This window comes from Dama dama, chromosome 22, assembly GCF_033118175.1.
Source record: "Dama dama isolate Ldn47 chromosome 22, ASM3311817v1, whole genome shotgun sequence".
Lineage (NCBI taxonomy): Eukaryota > Metazoa > Chordata > Mammalia > Artiodactyla > Cervidae > Dama > Dama dama.
In genome coordinates, this window is record NC_083702.1 from 56461072 (window position 1) to 56486090 (window position 25019).

Genomic DNA, 25019 nt, shown 5'->3' on the forward strand with positions numbered 1-25019 from the left:
TTTCTGTTAGTTAGTGTACCATACAGCCTATTATTATTATCTCCTGGTTGTTTTGGTCTTGCTCATAAATAGCCATCATGATTGGATATTGTGATACATTCTTGGGTAGGCAGCAGAGGCGAAGGAGCAAGTTTCTAGAGTCCGAAATATTTGGGTTTACATAATAGCTGGACACTTAGCTGTGTGCCTTTGGCCAAGTTATTTAACCTTCTGATCATTAAGTACATCTGTCCAAGAAGACATAAAATGCTGGTCTCATGAGAGGGCTGAAAAAGAAACATATCAGAAAGCAAAACAGCATCAGTGAAGAGTACAGATCCTGAAGGTGGCGTGCTTGGGTTTGAATTTTGGCTGTGTCCCCTAATTTTTTAGATGATCTTGGATGAGTTTCAATTTCCTCATCTGTAAAATGGAGATCATAATATTACATATCTTATACAAGTATAGGAGGGAACTAAATGAGTTAATATATGTAAGGCATTCAGAATAGTGCATGAAACATAGAGTGTTAGTTAGCTCTCATTTGAGAGTATTTGGTGTGTCTTATAGGCTCTTGTTAAGTGGTCTTCTTTCCTGGTTATTGCCTGACATGGGTTGCTCTTTTGCAGAAACTGTTAAAGACTGAAAACCCCCAAAGATCTCCCAAAAGTGCTCTTCAAGGGTAAGATTTCAAGTACATTAGTGGGATGTCAAGGAGCTGTTTGTGTAGAGAGCCTTGCCAAATGGCCACCTGCTTTGATTACTGCAACGTTGGTTCTGGGTCCTGGCGGTAATTGCTCGAGAGAATACATTGACACAGAGCTCTTCTGGAATGATTTAAAAAAAATGTATGATGTGAAGTTAAACAGCACAGGACTCGTTACCAATTTAGGTGGACAATGGCGAGGGGAGGTTATCTGGGGTGTTAGGCTCATCTAAGTAAAAGATTGCAGTCTGAAAAATTGTTTAAAGAGAAATATAATTAGAATAATGGGACAACATAATGGGAAATCAATGCTATTAGTGTAATTGCTAATTACTACATTAGAACATTTATCCAAATCTCTTCTCCTTAAAACTAAAAACATGAAATTAAGTCACCACAGTAGACAATTTGTATAGAGGGACTCGGGGATTTTGGATTACTTTGGAAAATCTGCCCAGAACAATTTGTCATTGTACCAAACATCAAGCTGAACTGTCTCAGTTTCAAGAAGAGAATGTGCATGAGAGGACTCACGTTTTCACTGTATTCATCTTGGTCATTTTAGGTCTCATAGGCTCAGGGCATTAAGAGTTTGCTGTTTGAAATGGACTTTTTCCCTCCTACCCTTAGAAGTGTTGGTTTATTGAAAGTGAGGTTTTTGGGGGAGGCGGGCCGGGGGGCGGCAGGGAGCAGGCTGAGTATGGCCAACCTCCTTTTCTCTGTTCCCCTCCAGCATCAGCTCGGCCTCTTCGCTCGACCTGACCTTGCCTCTAGGCTAAGTGGGCAACATGAGTGGCAACAACTTGGATGCAAACGACGAGTTTGATGAGCAGTTGCGAATGCAAGAGTTGTATGGAGACACCAAGGATGACGACACCGACAAAGATCCCGGTGGAGAAACCGATTCTTTCAGGCAGCAGCCAACTGACACCCCGTACGAGTGGGACCTCGACAAGAAGGCTTGGTTCCCCAAGATCACTGAAGATTTCATTGCTACATATCAGGCCAATTACAGCTTTTCTAACGATGGTGCATCTAGTTTTACTGCAAGTGTCCAAGATGTCAGTGCTAGGACTGCAAAAGAACCTCCGCAAAGACAATCTCCTGAACCCAGTGATCTGAAAAAGAAGGGAGAAAAGAGAAAGGCTGAATCAGGATGGTTTTGTGTTGAAGAAGACAGAAATACAAATGTTTATGTGTCTGGTTTGCCTCCAGACATTACAGTGGATGAATTTATACAGCTCATGTCGAAGTTTGGCATTATTATGAGAGATCCTCAAACAGAAGAATTTAAAGTCAAGCTTTACAAAGATAATCAAGGAAATCTTAAAGGAGATGGACTTTGCTGTTATTTGAAGAGAGAATCTGTGGATCTGGCATTAAAACTTTTGGATGAAGATGAAATTAGAGGCTACAAATTACACTTGGAGGTGGCAAAATTTCAGTTAAAGGGAGAATATGACGCCTCAAAGAAGAAGAAGAAGTGCAAAGACTACAAGAAAAAGCTGTCTATGCAACAAAAGCAGTTGGACTGGAGACCCGAGGGACGAGCTGGCCTGTCCCGAATGCGCCATGAGCAAGTTGTCATCCTCAAAAACATGTTTCATCCAGTGGATTTTGAGGATGATCCACTGGTGTTGAATGAAATCAGAGAAGACCTTCGAGTAGAGTGCTCAAAGTTTGGACAAATTAGGAAGCTCCTTCTCTTTGATAGACACCCCGATGGTGTGGCCTCTGTGTCCTTTAGGGATCCAGAGGAAGCTGATTATTGTATCCAAACCCTCAATGGAAGGTGGTTTGGTGGGCGTCAAATCACTGCCCAAGCATGGGATGGAACTACAGATTATCAGGTGGAGGAGACCACAAGAGAAAGGGAGGAAAGGCTGAGAGGATGGGAGGCTTTCCTCAATGCTCCTGAGGCCAACAGAGGCCTGCAGCATTCAGATTCCATCCGTGCTCCAGAAAGGGCAGGGCATTTTTCTGAGCACCCTGGCACATCTCAAACAAATGTTCAAGCAGCTGCAACTGAAGTGGCATTTGAAGAACCTATAGATGAAAAGAAGTTTGAAAAAATGGAAGATGGGGGAGAAATTGAAGAAGTTGCTTCTGAAAAAGATGTTAAAGAAAGTGGCCCTGAGAAAGAAGCTGAAGGTCCCCAAGAAGAATCTGAAGAGAGCTGCCTTGAAAGAGAGTCTAAGGAAGGCTGTTCCAAAAGAGAGAGTGAAGAAGACTTCCCCGAGAGAGAGTCTGGAGAAGGCAGCCCTAAGAAAGAGCGTGAAGAGGGTAATCCTAACAAAGAGTCAAAAGAGACTGTCCCTGAAAGAGAATCCAAAAAGAAGAAACTCAAAACGGATCCTGACAAGAATGGCCATGAGAAGGAGTCTGAAGAAGGCCCCGGCAAGGAGTCTGAGGGGGAGGCCAGCCCCCAAAACGTGGCTTCTGAAGATGACGACTCAGAACAAAAGTCTGAAGACTGCTCGGAAAAGCAGTTTGAAGATGGCTCTGAAAAAGAGTTAGAAGAAAATGGCCTTGAGAAAGGCTTTGAGGAAGATGCCTCTGACAAGGAATTTAATGAAAACATTCCGGAAAAAGAGTTAGAAGAAAATGAGTCTGAAAAATCAGAATTCGAAGATGACAGCTCTGAAAAAGTGTTTGATGAAGAAGTCTTTGAGAAAGAGTTTGAAGAAGAGTCAGATGAAAAGGAAGGAGAGGAAGATGCATGTGAAAAGCTATTTGATGATGAGTCAGATGAGAAGGAGGATGAAGAAGGTGCAGAAGAAGAGGAACTTGAAGATGCTGATGAAAAGGACAAAGAAGATGATGCAGATGAAGAGGTATTTGAAGATTCGGACGGAAAAGATGAAGATGGAGATGTAAAGGAAGATGAAGGCATAGATGAAAAGGTATTTGAAGATGATGATTCCAACGAGAAGTTGTTTGATGACGATTCCAGTGACAAATTGTTTGAAGATTCTGACTAGAGAGGGACTGTGGGTGGTTTAGGGAATGTTAAGGAGGAAGGGCCCTTGTCCACAGGCAGCAGCTTTGTTCTCAGTAGTGAGGATGATGATGATGACGACACTATTTAATCCCTTAAGCTTGCTTTTTACGGAGATTCCTTCTCCATTTTGCCTCTGCTGCAGGGTAATTACTCATAGTGTTACATGAATGTGTGCATAGAGGTAGGATGCCATCTGATTAATGCAGTGAAGTGTTCATGGTTACCTGTACCTAATGGTTTTAAATATGTGTTCATTGGCTGTTCAGTTCAAACTCCATAGCATAATGCAAGTTACCTTGCTCCTTGTCCTTTGTCAGATTTGTTAAGTGCATGCAAAATAATGTTGTTTAAAGTATTATGATTGAAGTTTGTGACATTCAGAAATAAAGAATGTTGTTGATATGCAGAAATGGAAAATTGTACTTGAGTTAAATTGCATTTTTAATTCTTGCTCTTGCTTTTTTCATACTAACGTTTGGTGTTTTTTAAGGACTTGAAAAATCCCTGTAGGTGTCTCCTTGCTTCCACTTTATGATGTTACCACTGATATCCCCATTCCCCCTCTCTAAACCAGAACATGTTACTAAAACTTATGAGGTAAAGAACTCTTTGGAGTTTTTCGCTCCCCAGTCCTCACAAGTTACTTTTTTCTACCCTCTTCCCATGAAAAGTGACTCTTAAATGTGCAAAGGTGAACTTCCCACAGTCCACAGCTTCCATTATTGAAAAAATGGAGGAGATTAGAATTCTACCATTTACTGTTTGGACACCTCTAGAAGTTGATTTAAGTCAGAAGACCTTTCCCCAGAAAAATCTGTGCGTATACTACACAACCTTTTGTATCCAGTTTGGGGCAGTTCATGTACATCTCCTGGAGTTTAAGAACTTTTGTCATGCATATTTCAGATTTTTGTTTTTGGTTTTGTTCTAGAATCGTGGTGCCTAGTACTATGGAAATTGTGTAGTTCCAATAAAAAATGTGGTTCTTTTCTTGATGGCGCTTTCCAAATTCAGTATTGATGAATTGACTTCTGATGTTGCACTTAAGAAGTTATTCTCATAAATTAGAATTAAAATAAACTGCGTTGGTGCATTTTCATTAAAAAGAAAAAAAAAAAAAAGTGGGGTTTTGGATCATGTCACCAAACTAGGATTCTGAGTGTCGTGAATACCCCCCCCCCCCCCCCGCCCCGGGAGTGGTGAAGAGCTTGGGCCAATTTGGGATTGTTTGAAGTGAGGGGGACAGTGCAGCATTTCCTGGCAGAGAGACCAGAGGTATCACTTTAAGCTGAAGGAAATGTGACAACCCAAGTACCCTGGGGAATGGGGTGAAAGGCTGGATGATTCTATTTGAAGTTTTTGTTGTTGTTTTGTGGCTAAGTCATGTCCAACTCTTTGCAACTCCATGGACTGTAGCCTGCCAGGCTCTTCTGTCCATGGGATTCTCCAGGCAAGAATATTGGAGTGGGTTGCCATTTCCTTCTCCAGGGTATCTTCTTGACCCAGAGATCAAACCTGCATCTGCAGCATCTCCTGCATTGCAGGCAGAATTTTTTTACCTCTGAGCCACCAGGGAGTTCAGTTCAGTTCAGTTCAGTCGCTCAGTTGTGTCCGACTCTTTGTGACCCCATGAATCGCAGCACGCCAGGCCTCTCTGCCCATCACAAACTCCCGGAGTTTACTCAAACTCATGCCCCTCATGTTGGTGATGCCATCCAGCCATCTCCTCCTCTGTCGTCCCCTTCTCCTCCTGCCCCCAATCCCTCCCAGCATCAGGGTCTTTTCCAATGAGTCAACTCTTCGCATGAGGTGGCCAAAGTATTGAAGTTTCAGCTTCAGCATCAGTCCTTCCAATGAACACCCATGACTTATCTCCTTCAGGATGGACTGGTTGGATCTCCTTGCAGTCCAAGGGACTCTCAGGAGTCTTCTCCAGCACCACAGTTCAAAGACATCAACTTTTCGGCGCTCAGCTTTCTTCACAGTCCAACTCTCACATTCATACATGACCACTGGAAAAACCATAGCCTTGACCAGACGGACCTTTGTTGACAAAGTAATGTCTCTGCTTTTTAATATGCTATCTAGCTTGGTCATAACTTTCCTTCCAAGGAGTAAGCATCTTTTAATTTCATGGCTGCAGTCACAATCTGTAGTGATTTTGGAGCCAAGAAAAATAAAGTCTGACACTGTTTCCACTGTTTCCCCATCTATTTCCCATGAGGTGATGGGACCAGATGCCATAATCTTAGTTATCTGAATGTTGAGCTGTAAGCCAACTCTTTCACTCTCCTCTTTCACTTTTATCAAGGGGCTTTTTAGTTCCTCTTCACTCTCTTGCCATAAGGGTGGTGTCATCTGCATATCTGAGGTTATTGATATTTCCTCCAGCAATCTTGATTCCAGCTTGTGCTTCTTCCAGCCCAGCGTTTCTCATGATGTTCTCTGCATATAAGTTAAATAAGCAGGGTGACAATACACAGCCTTGATGTACTCCTTTTCCTATTTGGAACCAGTCTGTTGTTCCGTGTCCCCAAGGAAGCCCTGGTTTAATTTGAAGTATCTGGATACAATGCAGATTCTTTCCTTTCTGTGTCAATGTGAGTTTAGGTTGGAATCCAGGAAGTGTCCCATTTGGGGGAATGCAAGTAGTTTGGAAGTAATGTGGCAGTCTGGGGACAAAGAGCAGGAGGCTTAGAACTCTCAATTAAATGGTGGGGATGGAGCTTGTTTTCTTTTTAATTGTGGGGAAATATATATATATATATATATATATATATATAATGTAAAATTTGCCATGTTTAAAGCATACAAGCATAATTCAGCAGCATTAATCATATACATAATGTTGTGAAACTATTACTATTTCCAAAACTTTTCATCATTCCAAATAGAAACTCTGTAATCATTAAGCAATGATTCTCTATTCTCTCCTCCCTCTAGCCCTTAATAACCTCTAATCTAATTTCTGTTTCTATGAAAAGTAATGAAAGTGTTAGTTGCTGAGTCATGTCTCTTTGTGACCCCATGGACTATAGCCCGCCAGTCTCCTCTGTCTATGGGATTTTTCAGGCAAGAATACTGGAGTGGGTTTCCATGCCCTCCCCCAGGGGATCTTTACCCAGCAATCGAACAAGGTCTCCTGCATTGTACGTGGATTCTTTACTGTCTGAACCTCCAGGGTTAGGGTTAGGGTTAGAGTTATTGTTTGCCTAACCAATATTTCATATAAGTGGGATCATAAAATACTTCTCCTATTTGTCCTTTTTTGTGTCTGAGTTATTTCAAATAGCATAGTGTTTTCAGTGCTCATCCATGTTGCAACATGTGTCAGAATCTGTTTTTTTAGGATGAAATTATATATATATATATATGATATATATACACACACACAATATGCCGTGTGCTGTGCTTAGTCATCAGTCACATCCGACTCTCTGAGACCCTTCAGACTGTTGACCACAGGATACATATTACATTATATAGCAGTTCAGTTGAGTCACTCAGTTCTGTCCGACTCTTTGTGACCCCTTGGACTGTAGCACACCAGGCCTCCCTGTCCATCAGCAACTCTTGGAGCTTACTCAAACTCATGTCCATTGAGTCGGTGATGCCATCCAACCATCTCATCCTCTGTCATCTGCTTCTCCTCCCACCTTTATTTATCCCCCCCCCCCCGCCCACTTTTAATCTTTCCCAGTATTAGGGTCTTTCCCAGTGAGTCAGCTCTTCACATCAGGTGGCCAAAGTATTGGAGTTTCAGCTTCACCATCAGTCCTTCCAATGAATATTCAGGACTGATCTCCTTTAGGATAGATTGGTTGGCTCTTCTTGCAGTCCAAGGGATTTTCAGGAGCCTTCTGCAATACCACAGTTCAATAGCATCACTTCTTCAGTGCTCAGCTTTCTTTATAGTCCAACTCTCACATCCATACGTGACTACTGATACATATATATACACACACACACAATAAACTGAAGTTTGCTGCATTTTGCTTATCCATTCCTCTGTCAGTGGATTGTCAAGCTGTTTCCGCATTTTGGCTACTTCAAATAGTGCTGTGTGAACACTGGCTTCCCTGGTAGCTCAGTCGGTAAAGAACCTGCCCGCAGTACAGGATACCTGGGTTCAAGTCCTGGGTTGGGAAGATCCTCTGGAGAAGGAAATGGCAACCCACTACAGTCTCCTCATCTGGAGAATACCATGGACAGAGGAGCCTGCAGCCTACAGTCCATGGGATTGCAAGAGTTGGACATGACTGAGTGACTAAACCACCGCATGAACACTGGTGTACAGGTGTCTGTGTGAGTCTCTGCTTTCAGTTCTTTGGTGTATGTACCTAGGAGTGAAATTGATGGGTCATATGGTAATTTGTGTGTGGCTTCTTGAGGAATAGCCAAAGTGTTTTCCTGGAGTTGTTCTTGACACCTGTGAACATGGTGACAGGGTGCAGAGATGGGGATGAGGTCTGACATAGGACATGGACCCCAGGAGCACCGCAGATGCCCCAGTGAGTGGTCTGGCTGTGTGCGGCACTTGCGTTTCTAACACATGCTCAGGCGTGGTGTGTGGGCCTCTGCTGGCTTCACCTGGGTGCTGGTTAGACCTGAAGCATCTCAGGGCCTGTCCCGGAAGTATCTGTTTGCGCTTCTCTGTCTTCAGTGTGCATGGACATATTTCCTGGGCATCTTGTAATCGTGTGTGTCCTGAGTGCAGTAGTCTGAGAGTCTGTAGTTCCAACATACTCTCAGGTGACGTTGGGCCTGCTGATCCCGGAACTATACCTTGAAGAATAAATGAGTGTCAATACTATCTGTGTATGGTAATCACCTAGTGAACTTTTCAAATGTCCCAAGGCTCGAACCCAACCACAGAGGTTCTACTGTAATTGGTTTGGGGTGGGCCCTGGCATTATTTCAGTAATGTTACTCACGAGAGTCTACCATGCACCCAGGGTTGAGAACTTCTGGGTTTGGACGTTGTCTTATCTCTTGCACAGGTGTCCTCCTTCCCTCCTTTCTTTCCAAACTCTCCTGCTTAAAGCTGAATCAGACTCCCAGCTGATTGACCCCTCTAACCCCGGCTTATCATTCCCATTGCCTCCAGATGGATCCTTCTCAAGCTAGTGCCGAACAGACTGCACCCTTGCAGAAACCTTCAGTGACTCCGCATTGCCCTCCACGAATAAGCAAGACACGCACCTATCCTGTAAGGCTCTTAGGGTAGCTCCAACCTACTTTTCCAGCCGTGTTTCCCTCTTTACTGAACCCTGTGTCTCAGAAAGACTAAATTAATTTATGTCCTCTGAATAGACCATACGTTTTCCTGTCTCTTTGATTTTGCTTGGGTTGACTCTCCATCTGGTTAATCTTTTCTGCATATCTGTCAATTAAGGACCATCCCTGTTTTCTACTTCCTCTATGAAAGCCTTTATTGATCTTTGCAACTGATGTAATCATTTTTCCTCTAGCACTTTGTTTCTTATAGCATTTTCCTTTTTAAATTTATTTTATTGGAGGATAATTGCTTTACAATATTGGGTTGGTTTCTGCCATACATGGACATAAATCAGCCATAGATATACATATGTCCCCTCTGTCTTGAATCTCCCTCCTGCCTCCACCCCACCCCATCCCTCTAGGTTGTCACAGAGCACTGGGTTTGATCTCTCTGCATCATACAACAAATTCCCACTGATTATCTATTTTACATATGGTAATATGTAAATAGTATCACTGCTACTCTCTCAATTTATCTCACTTTCTCCTTCCCTTGGCTTCCCTGGTGGCTCAGTGGTAAAGAATCCAGCTGCCAATGCAGGAGACAAAAAGAAACTCAGGTTCAGTCTTTGGATCAGGAAGATGCCCTGTAAGAGGAAATGGTAACCCACCCCAGTATTCTTGCCTGGAAGATTCCATGGACAGAGGAACAAAGAGTCGGACGTGACGGCGTGAATGAGCTCGAGCACTCCTTTCCTCACTGTGTCTACAAGTCTGTTCACTGTGTCTGCATCTCTACTGCTGCCCTGCAAATAGGTTCATCAGTACCATCTTTCTAGATTCTAGATATATGCTCAAATATACCACATTTATTTTTCTCTTTCTAGTTGTCTTATAGCATTTTCCCCCTTGTATTTCTGGGATTCACATTCTGCTCTTATCCTTCTTATTGGACTGCAAACTCTCTGAGTGCGTGTCTCTTCTTTCTTATCTTTGATCCTCTGCTGAGCCTACTCAGTGTCAGGCACATAGTAGGTGTCCATAAAGATTTGTTAAATTATATTTGATTGAGTAATTTGTCTGCATGTTGTTAATTCAGTTTTGACCTCTCTGTGGTATACTAACATTTTAATTTCTCTGCCTGACATTTAGTAAATCTTTAGGGATTTTACTTCAGTGCTTTCCTGGAAGCTCTAAATGTTCTTTATAAACATGGACTATAGCTTCCACAGTGTCTTCAAAAGTTTGCAGTGTTCACCCTGTACCAGTTAGAATTTTGGCTTCCTTGTGTCTTGAGATGGCACGGGATCTTATAGGAAGTCAGAGGCAATGCTCATTCCACTTTCAAAGACTCAGGATGTTCCCCAAACTTTGGAATGCAGTGGTAATGAACCGTGATTCTAGGAAGCCTATCCAGCTCTGACTCCTACTCACTGTTTGGGTGGGAACCTCTTCAGTAGTTAAGTGGTGATGGGACTTGGGACACAATTCAATGGTGTCCCCAGCAGTAGCTGGCAATCCTATAGAAACGATTATAAGGAATCCCCTCTCATTTGGCACAGTGAGATGTGAATGTTTTCTAACTGGCTAATTAACGCAGTTATCATTTTTAGCCAAAATGTCAATGTGTAGGACTTAATTAGCCTGCCCTAGCATTCTACAATGCTTCTTAGTCTTTTAGCATTTTCAGACTTTGGAAGAATGCCGGGAACTATTACCCTACCTACTTGCATAAACTTTTAGAAAAATTACTATGACAAACAGGTAAAGTCTCCAGGAATAACATGTTCTAAGTTAGATGGGCGGAAGAGTTGTGATCAAAGAACTGTTTAGTCAGTGGGAAGTCTGAAAAAAAAAAAAAAAAAAAGGCCTTGACATCCATTGTTCCTATTTCTACATTTCATGACTGAGATGGTTCAGATTTTGCAATCTCTGTTTTAGATTCCTTTGGTTTCTAGTAGCAGAACCTGATTCCATCTGGTTAAGCTGCATGGGAATTTATTGCCAGGCTGTTGAAATGTGCAGAGTGAAGGAGACTCTGAATAGCTCAGTCATGCAATGTAGGAGACCAGAGAAGCTTCTAGGATATAGGTAGTAGGAATTAGGGGGCTGTCTCCTCAGGATTCTGCTGGGAAAATTAACATGTTGCAAATAGTTTTACAGTAAGTCCCCTACAAATGAACCTTCAAGTCTCAGACTTTCAAAGATGTGAACGTGCGTTCCATCAACATCAGATGTGAGTGAAAATGCAGCTTGCCTTGCATCTCCTATTCCTGATGGTCCTTCAGCTCTACCATCTCCCACCTCCTCTCCCTCCTCCAGTCAGCAACTCTTTTTGCTTCTTCAGTTGAAGCCAGCCCTTGTATGCCATCTGTTGTACTGTACTACTGTACTTTTCAAGGCACTGTACTGTAGTACTGTATGATTAAATATGTCTTTATTTTTCGTGTTTGTTTTTATGTGTTATTTGTGTGAAAAGTATTATAAACCTGTTATAGTACAGTACTATATGGCCAATTATGTTAGTTAGGTACCTAGTCTAACTTTGTTGGACTTACCAACAAACTGGACTTACAAGCATGGTCTTGGAACAGAACTTGTGTGTATGTAGGGGACTTATTGTAGTTCTTTTGACTTTCCAAGGAAAGAGGTTTGGATTGCCCTATCTTGGGTCATGGAATAGGTCTAATAGCATCCCCGCAAAATTCATGTCCACTCATAACTTCAAAATGTGTGACCTTATTTAGAGTAAGTGTTTTTACAGATGTAATTGGGCTTCCCAGGTGGCACTAGAGGTAAAGAGCCTGCCTGGTGTTGCAGGAGACATAAGAGACGCAGGGTTTGATCTCTGGGTGGGAAAGATCCCCTGGAGAAAGAAATGGCAACCCACTCCAGTATTCTTGACTGGAGAATTCCGTGAACCGAGGAGCCTGGTGGGCTACAGCCCATAGAGTCACAAAGAGTTAGACATGACTGAAGTGACTTAGCACACACACACAGATGCAATTAAGGAAACGGTGGAAATGTAGCCATACTTGGTTAGAGTGGGCCCTGCATCTGACAGGAGTGTCTTTATGAGAGTCAGACAAGAAGGGGACACAGAGACAGAGAAAAGAAGGTGATGGGAGAATGGAGGTAGAGACAGGAGTGATGTGTCTACAAGCTGAGGAACACCAGGATGGGCAACAACCATCTTTAGATGGAAGGGTGACAAGGGATGCTTTCTCCTCAGAGCCTCCAGAGAGAACCAAGCCTGCTGCAGCTGGATTGTGAACTGGGTCTGTGAGAGAATTCGTTGTTGTTATTTGAGTCACCAAGTTTGTGGTGATTTGTTTCGGGAAACAAATACAGGTCATATGTCCATTTCTGCCCAGGAGAAGTTGACTTCAACTGACATCCTTACTGTAACTGTGTGCAGTGGGTTAGAGGAAATTCCCAAAAGCAGATCCAGTGGTGTCATCAAAGAAAAGAACATGGATCAGGGCAGAAACTGCAGGAATGGCCATTGCATATCATACAGTCCTATTTTCCCTGAGGCCTTGGGGGATAAGGATGGGAAAAGTGCCGTCTAGCACCTGCCTCAAGTGTAACGTAAAGCACATCCTCTGAGTTTGCAGAGTTACAGCTGGGAACACTACAGCCCTTTTGGAGGAGGATTAGTGGCATTTTCGGCATTGGTGGGGGGGGGGGAGGTGCAAAAGATATAGCAGGGAATGTGTAGGACAAAGCTCTCATTTTTATGGTAGGGAAGAGAGGCATGATCACATATGATATGGGTCAGGAGGAAAACTGAAATGAATGAAAATTTACTGTTGTATTAACTAAAAGATCATTAATTGGAATCATGATCCCATCTCATTCTTTGACTGGGACATTGTGACAAATGTGGGTTGATACTCAAAAGAATAAATTCTAGCCCGTGTGCAGAAAAATCACTATGGGCTGAGTGGACATTTTCGATCTTGTTTGAGTGACTCTGTATTCCCCTTAAGTTATCAGGTATCTGGTGGCCAAAGAGGTATCTTTGCATTTCTTTCCTTTGCAATTCCAACAACAACATCAAGAGCTAATATTTACTGAGGGTTTCCTATGAGCCAAAAGCCATGCCAAATGTAACATATGCAGCATTTTATTTAATCCTCAAACAGCTCAATATTGTTGATATTGCTAGCGGCTCTGATCTTACAGTGTGGAAATGAAGGTCTAGACAGGTTAAGTAACCTGCCTAAGGTCATGTAACTGGGAATGGTTGATGCTAAGATTCAAACTCCAGAGTCTTGACCTCAGAGACTAAATTCTTTAACTCTTTAGTTGTTATGTATACCTTCACTGTATCTATGTCATTTCATTAAAGAATTAACTACTTTTTTGGTTGTTGCTATGATCTTTCCTTTAAAAGCCTAGACGCCATAGTGGCTGTACTAGTTTGCATTCCCACCAACTGTGTAAGAGGGTTCCCTTTTCTCCACACCCTCCCCAGCATTTATTGCTTGTAGACTTTTGGATAGCAGTCATCCTGACTGGCGTGTAATGGTACCTCATTGTGGTTTTGATTTGCATTTCTCTGACAATGAGTGATGTTGAGCATCTTTTCATGTTAGCCATCTGTATGTCGTCTTTGGAGAAATGTCTGTTCTTTGGCCCACTTTTTGATTGGGTCTTTTATTTTTCTGGAATTGAGTTGCTTGTATATTTTTGAGATGAATTCTTTGTCCATTGCTTCATTTGCTCTTATTTTCTCCCATTCTGAAGGCTGTCTTTTCACCTTGTTTATAGTTTCCTTTGTTGTGCAGAAGCTTTTAATTTTAATTAGGTCCCATTTGTTTATTTATGCTTTTATTTCCAATATTCTGGGAGGTGGATCATAGAGGATCCTGCTGTGGTTGATGTCAGAGAGTGTTTTGCCTGTGTTTTCCTCTAGGAGTTTTATAGTTTCTGGTCTTACATTTAGATCTTTAATCCATTTTGAGCTTATTTTTGTGTATGGTGTTAGAAAGTGTTCTAGTTTCATTCTTTTACAAGTGGTTGACCAGTTTTCCCAGCACCACTTGTTAAAGAGGTTGTCTTTTTTCCATTGTATATTCTTGCCTCCTTTGTTGAAGATAAGGTGTCCATAGGTTCGTGGATTTATCTCTGGGCTTTCTATTCTGTTCCATTGATCTATATTTCTGTCTTTGTGCCAGTACCATACTGTCTTGATGACTGTGGCTTTGTAGTAGAGTCTGAAGTCAGGCAGGTTGATTCCTCCAGTTCCATTCTTCTTTCTCGAGATTACTTTGTCTATTCGAGGTTTTTTGTATTTCCATAAAAATTTTGAAATTATTTGTTCTAGTTCTGTGAAAAATACCATTGGTAGCCTGATAGGGATTGCATTGAATCTATAGATTGCTTTGGGTAGTATACTCATTTTCCATATATTGATTCTTCTGATCCATGAACATGGTATATTTCTCCCTTTATTTGTGTCCTCTTTGATTTCTTTCATCAGTGTTTTATAGTTTTCTATATATAGGTCTTTTGTTCTTTTAGGTAGATTTATGTGGAGATTTCTTAAAAAACTGGAAATAGACCTGCCATATGACCCAGCAATCCCACTGTTGGGCATACACACTGAGGAAACCAGAATTGAAAGAGACACGCGTACCCCAGTGTTCATCGTAGCACTGTTTATAATAACCAGGACATGGAAGTAACCTAGATGTCCATCAGCAGATGAATGGATAAGAAAACTGTGGTACATATACACAATGGAATATTACTCAGCCATCAAAAAGAATACATTTGAATCAGTTCTAATGAGGTGGATGAAACTGGAGCCTATTATACAGAGTGAAGTAAGCCAGAAAGAAAAACACCAATACAGTATACTAACACATATATGTGGAATTTAGAAAGACAGTAATGATAACCCTTTATGCGAGACAGCAAGAGAGACACAGATGTATTGACAGTCTTTTGGACTCTATGGGAGAAGGCGAGGACAGGATGATATGGTAGAATGGCATTGAAACATGTAAATTATCATATGTGAAATGAATCGCCAGTCCAGGTTCGATGCATGATACAGGGTGCTTGGGGCTGGTGCGCTGGGATGACCCAGAGGGATGGGATGGGGAAGGAGGTGGGAGCGGGGTTCAGGATGGGGAACACATGTACACCCATGGTGGATTCAAGTCAATGTATGGCAAAACCAATACAATGTTGTAAAGTAAAATAAATAATTTTTAAAAAATAATAAAATAATAATAAAAGCCTAGAAGCCTTGCTCATGGGGCATGTTCCTTGAAAACTTTCAAATGTCAGTGGATTGAGCTAGAACTTTTGCACAATGAAGTGTACTATCTTCACTTAGCTAAGCTAATCTCTTTCCTACTGGGAAATATGTACAATAACGAACTGGTTTAGCTAGACTGAAAATCAATCATCAAGGCCACTGATGATGCTAAAAAAAAAATCAAAAGCAGTTAGCATACAAATGAAAGTGATTCCCTATAACTCTATGTGGGGCAAATTTCCTGAATTCCACCAATAAATCAAGGTTGTGGAAGCTCAGTTATAAAGGAAGATAGATTGAACAATTTTCCTGTTAAAAACAAGCTGTATATAACTATGTATCTATCAGCTAGTTATTCAGGTCTAATTTAGGAATGTGCAAGTAAACATGGCCAAATATATTTAAATACACTTGCATTTGAAGTTGCCAAGTAGTGCTCTGCATTGACACAACCAAATTATTTCTGGATTCTTTAAAGTCTGTTTTGTGTAACTATGATTAGAAATTGTTTGCTGTAAGGAAAACAGTTTGCAAACATTTTTTGTTGCTGTTGTTCAGTTGCTAAGATGTGTCTGACTCTTTGAGACTCCAAGGACTGCTGTACACCAGGCTTCCCTCCCTTCACTGTCTCCCAGAGTTTGCTGAAACTCATATCTGTTGAGTTGGTGATGCCATCCAACCATTTCATCCTGTGCCACCTCCTTCTCCTCCTGCCCTCACTCTTTCTCAGCAACTTTTCCCCATTTTTTCTGTTCTCTGAGATTAGTTTTTGTTGTTTGTTAATGGAGGGCTTTTTGAATTCATGGGATCCACTGTTAGAGTGTACCGTTTCAGTGGTGTTAAGAGACTTTCTTGTTGGGATTTTGGAGACAGATGAAGTCAGACAGATAAAGCTACTTCCTGTGCTTATCTCAAGAAGCTGGTTGAGTGCAGGGCTTTGGGACACTCTTGTCAGGTACTGACGTAATTTGTATCAGGACTTTCGGGCTGTAAATCAATAGAGAGGAGGCTTTTCTTAACTGGCCCGACCTTTTTTCCTTTGATCCACTCCAAACCTCTCCCGGGTTGTTCCAAGAGATCTAACCAAGTGTGCTTGCATAGCTTGCATGGGATGGTTCTCTGAGTAAGGGCTCAGAGCGTGAGCTCTGGAACCTGACTTGTCTGGATTTCAGTCTTGGCTTTTTCATGCCCTGGTTTGTGAGTTTGAGCAAGTTACTTAGTTTTCTCTGTACCTGAATTACCTCATCTATAAATGCATACAATAAAGTATCTAGCTTATAGAATTGTTTTGAAGTTTAAATGGGATATTCCAGATAGAGCCATTAACATGGATTCTGGCACATAAGGACCTCACACAAAAAAAAGTTATCTGCTGTTATTAACCAAAATGTGTCCTAGAGTTAGTGAACATTATTAATGTTACCTGCCTAGCATAATTCTTCCTGCAAATTTATTTTTTGATTTTCCATTGGAGAATCATAACTAGACCAAGCTTGATCCATGTGGTTTGGGTAGATAACTTGCCCTCTCTCTTATCCTCAAGTCCAAAAGTGGCCTTATGATATGGATTTTTTTGAATTGAAGTATAGTTGATTTACAATGTTGTATTAATTACTGCTGTACAATAATGTGATTCAGTTATACATATATCAGTTCAGTTCAGTTCATTTGCTCAGTCGTGTCTGACTCTTTGTGACCCCATGAACCACAGCACGCCAGGCCTCCCTGTCCATCACCAACTGCCAGAGTCTACCAAACTCATGTCCATTGAGTCAGTGATGCCATCCAACCATCTCATCCTCTGTCGTCCCCTTCTTCTCCTGCCCTCAATCTTTCCCAGCATCAGGGTCTTTTCAAATAAGTCAGCTCTTTGCATCAGGTGGCCAAAGTATGTATATATATATTCTTTTCCATCATGGTTTATCATAGTATATTGAATCTAGTTCTCTGTGCTGTATAGTAGGATTTATTTTTTATCCATCCTATGTATAAAAGCTTACACTTACTGACCCCGAACTCCCACCCTATCATTCCCTCACCCCTCCCCCTTGGCCACCACCAGTCTGTTCTCTGTGTCTGCGATTCTGTTTCTGTTTCACAGATAGGTTCACATGTCACATTTTAGAGTCCCCGTATAAGTCATATCATGTGGGATTTGTCTTTCTGACTGACTTCATTTAGTACAATAATCTTTAGCTGCATTCATGTTGCTACACATGGCATTGTTTTGTTCTTTTTATGGCTGAGTAGTATTCCATTGTATTAATGTACTGCAGCTTCTTTACTTGTGATACAGATTTGGCCAGTCAGCTTGTTCCATTCCCTCATGGCCACAGTGACTGGGTCAAGGATGGGCTTGAGAACCAAGTGGACCAGTGAAACTTTTCTTGGACTTTGGAAGAGTGTTGGGAAAGAGAAGCTGTTGTTGCTTGGATGCAGGATGTAAGCCTGGAGGTGCCGGGGACAGTAGGGGGACTCGGCATATTTGACAGAGGGGAAACAGAACAGAGAGATGGTGTGAGAGGGAGTAAATCCCGGAGACTGGCATCCTTGAAGTCAGACTCACCACTGGGCTTTTCAAACCCTGGCACCAATAAATGTTATTTTGCTTAAGCCAGTTTTGTTTGACTTCCAACACTAGAAACTAGGGTGAGCATGTGTCTTCATTTGGGGACAGTCCTAGTTTATACTTATTGTTCCAGCATAGTTATTAATAGTGTCTTATTTTACTCTTAGAAGTGTCTTGATTGAGAAGATAAATTATATTATAAATAAATCTTATTTAAAACCCAAAAGTTCAGACCAATACAGCCACACTGGAGCGCTACTCTTGTGGAGTTCCCAACAGCTCCTCAAATTATTCAGTGCATACTGTGTTCTGACTGAAGAGAGTTCTGGTTAATACGCTTGTCTCCATCTCTAATGCGGGTCAAGGGCTCTTTCTAGATCGATAACGGCCCCAATGACCCCCTTATTCCACCTTTGACCTGTAGGGTGTGGCTACTAACTACCTAGTATCCTTGTCCTGGTAGCAACAAGCTGAACTTTTCTGGTTAGACAGTTAGCCTCATCAGTCAATCTCCCCACCCCCTGCTCTGCTTCCTTGATTATGCCCCTGTGCCCGCCCACCCCCTACCCCCCGCCCCCCCACAGACACATGCAACATTGACCTGGGTAAAGACCACCAGTTCTTATTCCATCACCATGGTTGCTCACTTTCCAGTTGTGCTAAAGGGGACAGCTCTGTGTTGGGAGTTGGATAGGCAGGCAAACAAAGGTCACTAGGATCATCTTACAGGCCTTGAAGACACATTGGAAAAGATCTGCCTTGTAGTATGTGATGTTGGCTTCTTCGAACCTCTTGTTTTTCCTTGTTGATAAAACAGAGCCCTGATCTTTAATCTAAGCTTCATCCTTCCCAACTGTATGATCTTAGGCAGGTCGCTGATTACCTCTCTGAGATTCCACTTGCTGCTCTGTTAGATGGAGTCGAGAGTGTCTTCTCTACTTATCCCACAGGTTGTTTAGTGTTGAAACAGGAGGACGCTTTCTTCCTGGTTTATAAGCTGCTATACTGATATGGGGGGACTGAAAAGTGTGATTCAGTTGTGCTTTGACAGCGTTCCTCAATGGGGTATCACATGAGGTCTTATTTGTTATCACTAGGGTTTAATAGTTGAGTCAGCAAGGTTCACTTAGTCCACTCTGGGTTTCAAGTGTTTTATATATATTGTGTGTGTATAAATATATGCATATATATATACACGTACATGCATGCTCAGTCACTTCAGTCGTGTCCCAGTCTTTTAGACCCTATGGACTATAGCCTGACAGGCTCATCTGTTCTTGGGATTCTCCAGATATATATATATATATATATAAAATGTAGAGTTTGTGTTTTATTTGGAGGGGGAGTAGGAGACAAAGTTACTTATATGAACGAAAATTGTTGTTTAAGCAACATGAGTTAATATCCATTGTTAATATTTATTGAGTGTTTATTTTCACCAGACTTACAGTTAAGTACTTTCTGTGCATTATATCATGTAATCCTCACAATGACATGCCTAGCCTGTGTCATCAGCTTATATATTTTTTAGATGAAGAAATTAAAACAAAGAATTGGTAGAATCAGGAATCAGTCCCAGGTCTATTTGATCCTAAAGCGTTTGCTTCTAAAGCTGATGTTATTCTGCTCATTTTGTATATTGGGAAGAACACTCAACCTGAAGTCAAAAGCTCTGGTTTCCATTCCCTTTTCTGCCTTTACCAGCTGACTGACCTTAGGCAAATCAGTTTACCAAACTGGCCTTTATTTCCCTATCTGACAAATGAGTTGATGACTCCAGAAGTCCCCTGGAACCCAATGATTTTATGATTGTAGGTATTTGGATTTAGGGTCAGGAGTTCAGTTTTTCTTTAACGTTGTAAGATCTAAATCTTTCCTTTGATGGGGGATGTGTTTTAGCAGTCATCAAGGCTTCCAGCTGCAAATGCAGAATAAAGGAGAGGGGGTGGTTTGTGGGTGTGATGAAGAATTTCCTGCTGCCAGATATTTAGAAAATGGTGAAATTTGCATTGAAAGTATATTATTAGTAGTAGAAAATAATGATTAATGCCATTTCATGTTCTTTTCACAAGTCATGATAGATAATGAACAATGATAACACTATGCATGATTGCTGATCCTTATGACATTCAAAGCAGATTCAAAATTCCCATTCCACATACAGGACTCAGTTAGGGCATGATATTAAATTCAAACTTAGGGATCAGATTTAAAATTCAAATGCATATCCTCTTTGCATATCTATTTTGACACAGCATTACAAATTACTCACTGTAATATGAATTAAAGATGGACTCTTGTACAATGGGGGAAATGTTAAAAGAAATTCTATTTAAATTTAAATCCCTTTTTTCCCTTTTCAGATTTTCTTCCCCCATTTTATCCCTCAGTATATCTGCTAATTATCAAAAGTATTGCTGTTTAAACAGTAATTTGTTCATTCACATTTTATTATTTTTTGCTGGTAGCAACTGCCAAGAAGCAATGTTGATATCTTGAATCACAATTAGTTCACTGTGGTGTTCCTAAATGAGAGAATTTCAAAAGTACTGTCCTATCTATATTTTAGTATTTACCTAATATGCATACTGTAGGAAGAACTGATGTCAAAAAAGGACAGAGTGGCAAATGTGTTTCTAAGTATATTACAATACAGCCAGTGAAATGTGCAAAATGACAAATGTAATGTTTAGGTACATTGCCAGATTGGGGGTGGAGGTGAAAGGCAGCACCCTTTGGTAACCTGATAAGAATTCATCAGATTTTAATTACTCACTGTTCAACCTGGACTGTTAAGCACATTTAGGCCAAATAATCACTGGGGCATCTCAAACCAAATGGCTAAAAATTTTCATCTTCTAAACCGTGGGTTTGATTTTGTGTTAATCATTTTTGGACCTTCTAATTTTACTCTTTTTGGCAATCTTATTTCTTCTATGACACTAATAATTTCCTTTGGGTTTTTCTGCCTTAACAGAGGGGAACAATTTGCTATTTTGTGTAAGTGAAGGCGATGCCAGTCTCCATGTCAGGACCTGAAATTGTTTTCCTTGTTTTTGCAAATATCCTCCCTGTTTTCATCTACCAGGGAAGCTCCCTGAGGTTAGGGGTGCAGTTTGTCACTACAGAGATGGAGCCTGACATTTTGGCCTCATTAACGTGGTGCTATAACAAAGCGAGTGAACCTCAAACTTAATTTAGCAAAACAACCAAGCCCATAAAAAAGGGCAGGAAAAGAAAATCAGAGGTGCTTCCAGTAAACTTTTATTATTGAACCAAAACATTTTTCTTAAAATTGCCAGAAACTTCCTAGCTCTGTGCTGGTACTTAGGGAGCTCCACTGACAAATGCTAGCAAAGTTTCCACAGGAGACTCGGTAGATAGAAATAGATATTGTATTGCATTCATTTTTGCACTTCTTCAATTCCTGGAGGTCCTTGTTTAGCCTTCGATAAAATCAGCCCTGGACTAATCAATGAGAAATTGCAGAGACTATGAATCCTGCAAAATCAATACATTCATATAATAATTATACAAGCACATTAGAGAAGCATGGTAATGCATAGCCAAGCCAACCCCAAGGAACACACTATTGAAATCTTTAAATCTCATTCAGATGTTATAAAGTTTTACATACTTTGCTCTTGTTTGGGATAATCCTGGCATTTAAGAGAAAGAATATTGACAGTCTTTCCTCCAATTTATGCAAGTTAAAAAAATTAACATATATAACTCCTTTACAGCCTTTATAGCTAAAAGCCAAGTTATAAGTGAATAGAAAAATTTAAGTGAATTTTGAAAGAACATAGACCAGTTTGTCCTGGATGCAGGGTCCTGTCATCTCTTTGAAATGCTAGGTCTATTTTCTTCCCCAATACTGTTGATATAGGCAATTTCAGTAACTACTTATGACTGCATCCTCGTGATCTGCCCCAAGATGAGGACTCCTTCCACCAGCTCAGGTCACTAATCTCGCTGTTCTTCTCAACCAAAAGCATTTGAACTGAATTGAACCACAAGACTGGAGTTCTGGTTACAACTGTACCAGTAGCCCTTTCAGTCTCTCTCAGCCTCGGTTTCCTTATCTCTAAAATGACTATAATAGTGTTGATTTTATAAGGCGAAGTGTTGGTTAGAGTGCTGTTCAAATGATTACATTCTGTAGTTCCTAGATAATTTCCTGATCTGGAGTAACTTTATCTCTGAGTAGAAGAGTCACGGGCTTTCCAGGTGGTGCTAGTGGTAAAGAACCCACCTGCCAATGCAGGGGATATAAGTAGCTGTAGGTTCGATCCCTGGGCTGGGAAGATCCCTGGAGGAGGGCATGGCAACCCACTCCAGTATTCTTGCCTGGAGAATCCTCTGGACAGTGGAGACTGGTGGGCTACAGTCCATGGGGTCAAAAAGAGTCAGACATGACTGAAGTGAGTTAGCAGGCAGGCAGGCAGAAGAGTCACAGTTGAGGTCTGTGATGTTTAGTTTTATCAGTCAACTTGACTAGGATAAGGATGCCCAATAGCTGGTAAAATTTTATTTCTGGATGTGTTGAGAATCATTTGGATGTCTCAGAGACTCTAATAATTTATATTTGTGTAGTAATGTATGTCTTACAAAGTGAAGCTTTGTTCTAGACCTTAAAGTACTGAAAAATGATATCAAAGGAAAATTTTTGACTATCCTGAGGTTATTCCATTATAACCATGCACAGTTTGAAAAAAAAATCAACTTTAGGTACTAGAATAATGAAGAGAAGCTTTAAATAAATCTGTGTCTTGGGTTAGAAGTAGGGAGAAGTCCAAAATTATTACTCAATTCTATTTGTCGTTCAGTCGCTAAGCCATGCCTGACTCTTTGTGACCTCATGGACCGTAGCCCACCAGGCTCCTCTGTCCGTGGGATTTCCCAGGCAAGAATACTGGAGTGATTGCCATTTCCTTCTCTAGGGGATCTTCCTGAGGCAGGAGGCTCGAACCCATGTCTCCCGCCTTGGCAGGTGATTCTTTACCACTGAGTCATCATTCGCTTATAAAACTTGAGCTTCCTGCATTTTTAAGTAGATGTTTTTAATCATTTGGGAAACTATAAGCCATTATTTATTTAAAAAAAATTCCCCATGCTATTTACTCTTTATTTTCCTTCTGAGACTCAGCTTACGTGTATGCCTAATATTGTCCCACAGGCAACTGAGTCTCTTTCATTTATTTTCTCTTAATCTCTGTCCCTCAGATTGGATAACTTCTATTGATTTGTTTTCAAATTCACTAGTCCTTTCTTTTTCTGCCAGTCCCAAATTCCTCTTAAGCCCATCCTGTGAAATTTTCATTTCAGATATTTTACTTTTCAATTCTGTAAGATCTGTTTGGGTTTTATTATAAATAATTTACACTTGCCTTTCAAGGTTTCTCATCTTTTCACTTACTATAACTATCTTTTTCTTTAAGTCTTGGAACATATACATTTAAAATAGCTGGTTTAAAGTTCTTGTCTGCTAATTTTATAATCTGGGTCATCTTGGGGTCTATTTCTGCTGACTGCATTTTTTTTCCCTTTGATTTTAGGTCATATTTTCCTACTCAGTCACATGTCTAGTAGGTTTTGCTTTTGTATCAGACATTAAAGATGGTACATTTTATGGAAAATATGTCATAATATTTTCTTTTAATAGGTGTTGAGTTTTATTTTGGTAGGCAGTTAAAGTACTGGCTAATCCTTTTTGTCCTACTAGACTTAATGTTATTCTTCATTAGGCTTTGTCTGTTTCAGTTTTGTACTAATCATAGAGTGTGGGCCTTATCCTATAGTCAGATGCTTACTCACAATGCTTCACCTTTCTAGGGTTTAAACTTAGTGCCCAAGGTACTCAGCAAAATATTTCTATTCTGACTGGGCTAGCCTTGTATGACCTCTGTTATCTCCAGTCAGAGTTCTCCTTAAAATTTTCCTCTATACTATCGCTTTAAAAATTATGACTCAGCCTCTAAGCAGGCAATCTTTTCCAGGCTTCACGCACCACCAGTACCTTGGCCAAGAGCGTACAGTGACTCCTGTCTCAGTCTTGAGGCTCACTCTCTCTGTGTGACTGCCTCCCGGTCACCCTGTTTCGCCAACTTCAGCCACGGTGGCCACCTGGAACTCTAGTCGCTGCTTCCTTTGCTCAGTGAGATCGACAATCTCCATGTTGCCTCACTTTGTGTGTTTCCCTTCTCTCCTAGAAAATAGCCCTACAGGACTTCTCTGGCGGGCCAGTGGTTAAGACTCTGGGCTTTCAATGCAGGGGGCATGGGTTTGATCCCTGGTCAGGGAATTAAGATCCCACATGCCATATGGTGCAACCCCCAAAAATAAATAAAATAGTTTTTAAAAAAGAAAATAGCCCTGCCCTGTCTGATACTCAGTGTCTTCCAACAGTTGCCTTGTATACTTTATCTAGTTTTAGCATTCTTTTTAGCAAAAAGCAAATCTGGTACTAGTTATTCTATAATGACTGGAAGCAAACTTATTTATCTAGAACGTTTTGCTTTAAATTGTACATAAATTATTTTATTCCTGACAGTGGTAATACATCAAGATTTTGTCTAATATCACTGCTAGGAACATATCCAACCAAAAATAAAAAAAGTTAATTTGATTACAAAATAAATACTCAGAACAATAAAATATGTTAATGTCAAACTTAACTTTCACCTACTGTAGAATGAGCCTGCCCTAATTTAAGAACAAAGAGAAGACAATTAGACAGCATTTCCACATAGCAGGATTTTCAGGCATAATTATAAATTAACCAACATCTCTAAGGTTTTAAAATTCCCAAATTTAAGCCATAACTTCACAAATGTGGCAACACCTTTGTGATTCTATGTAATATGAATTTATGTACTTTATTTTTAAAGTAAGCATTGAACAAAGAGGAAACTGTATGTCATCTGTCTCTGTCGTTTGTCTATCACCTGCTTCTCTCTCCTTGTCATTCTCGTTAACATTTACTGAGCAACTGATACATATCAAGTACTTTACATGCCAGATTGTATTTCCTCTTCACAAAAAACCCCATGTGGTTAACTAACTTTTCCAAGATTAGTAGTAATCCTGCCTAAATCAATTGTCAAAATCTAGACAGTCAGGCCCCTTGATTTTGTCACTGTAAGTACTCCAGGTAATAGGGAAGAGGTGGATGCTTTTAGAAAGATGTAGTGAAATCTGAAAAAAGTTTCACAGTTTTGTAAACTAGATTCTTTTTTTTTTTGAAATTGAGGTAGGATTGGTTTAGGAC

The 25019-nt window shown here is 40.7% G+C and overlaps 1 protein-coding gene across 1 annotated transcript; it reads left to right on the forward strand.

Annotated features, from left to right (window-relative positions):
- Positions 1–613: 613 nt before the first annotated feature.
- LOC133044023 (HIV Tat-specific factor 1-like) lies at positions 614–4014 on the forward strand. Its single transcript, XM_061125594.1, has 2 exons — positions 614–661; positions 1419–4014. Exon 2 carries the CDS (start codon positions 1474–1476, stop codon positions 3664–3666), a length of 2193 nt encoding a protein of 730 aa, XP_060981577.1. The 5' UTR covers positions 614–661; positions 1419–1473; the 3' UTR covers positions 3667–4014.
- The last annotated feature ends 21005 nt before the right edge of the window (positions 4015–25019 follow it).

Bases quoted from the DNA above. Each gene is read 5' to 3' on its own strand.
- LOC133044023 (XM_061125594.1), top strand. From the start codon at position 1,474: ATGAGTGGCAACAACTTGGATGCAAACGACGAGTTTGATGAGCAGTTG.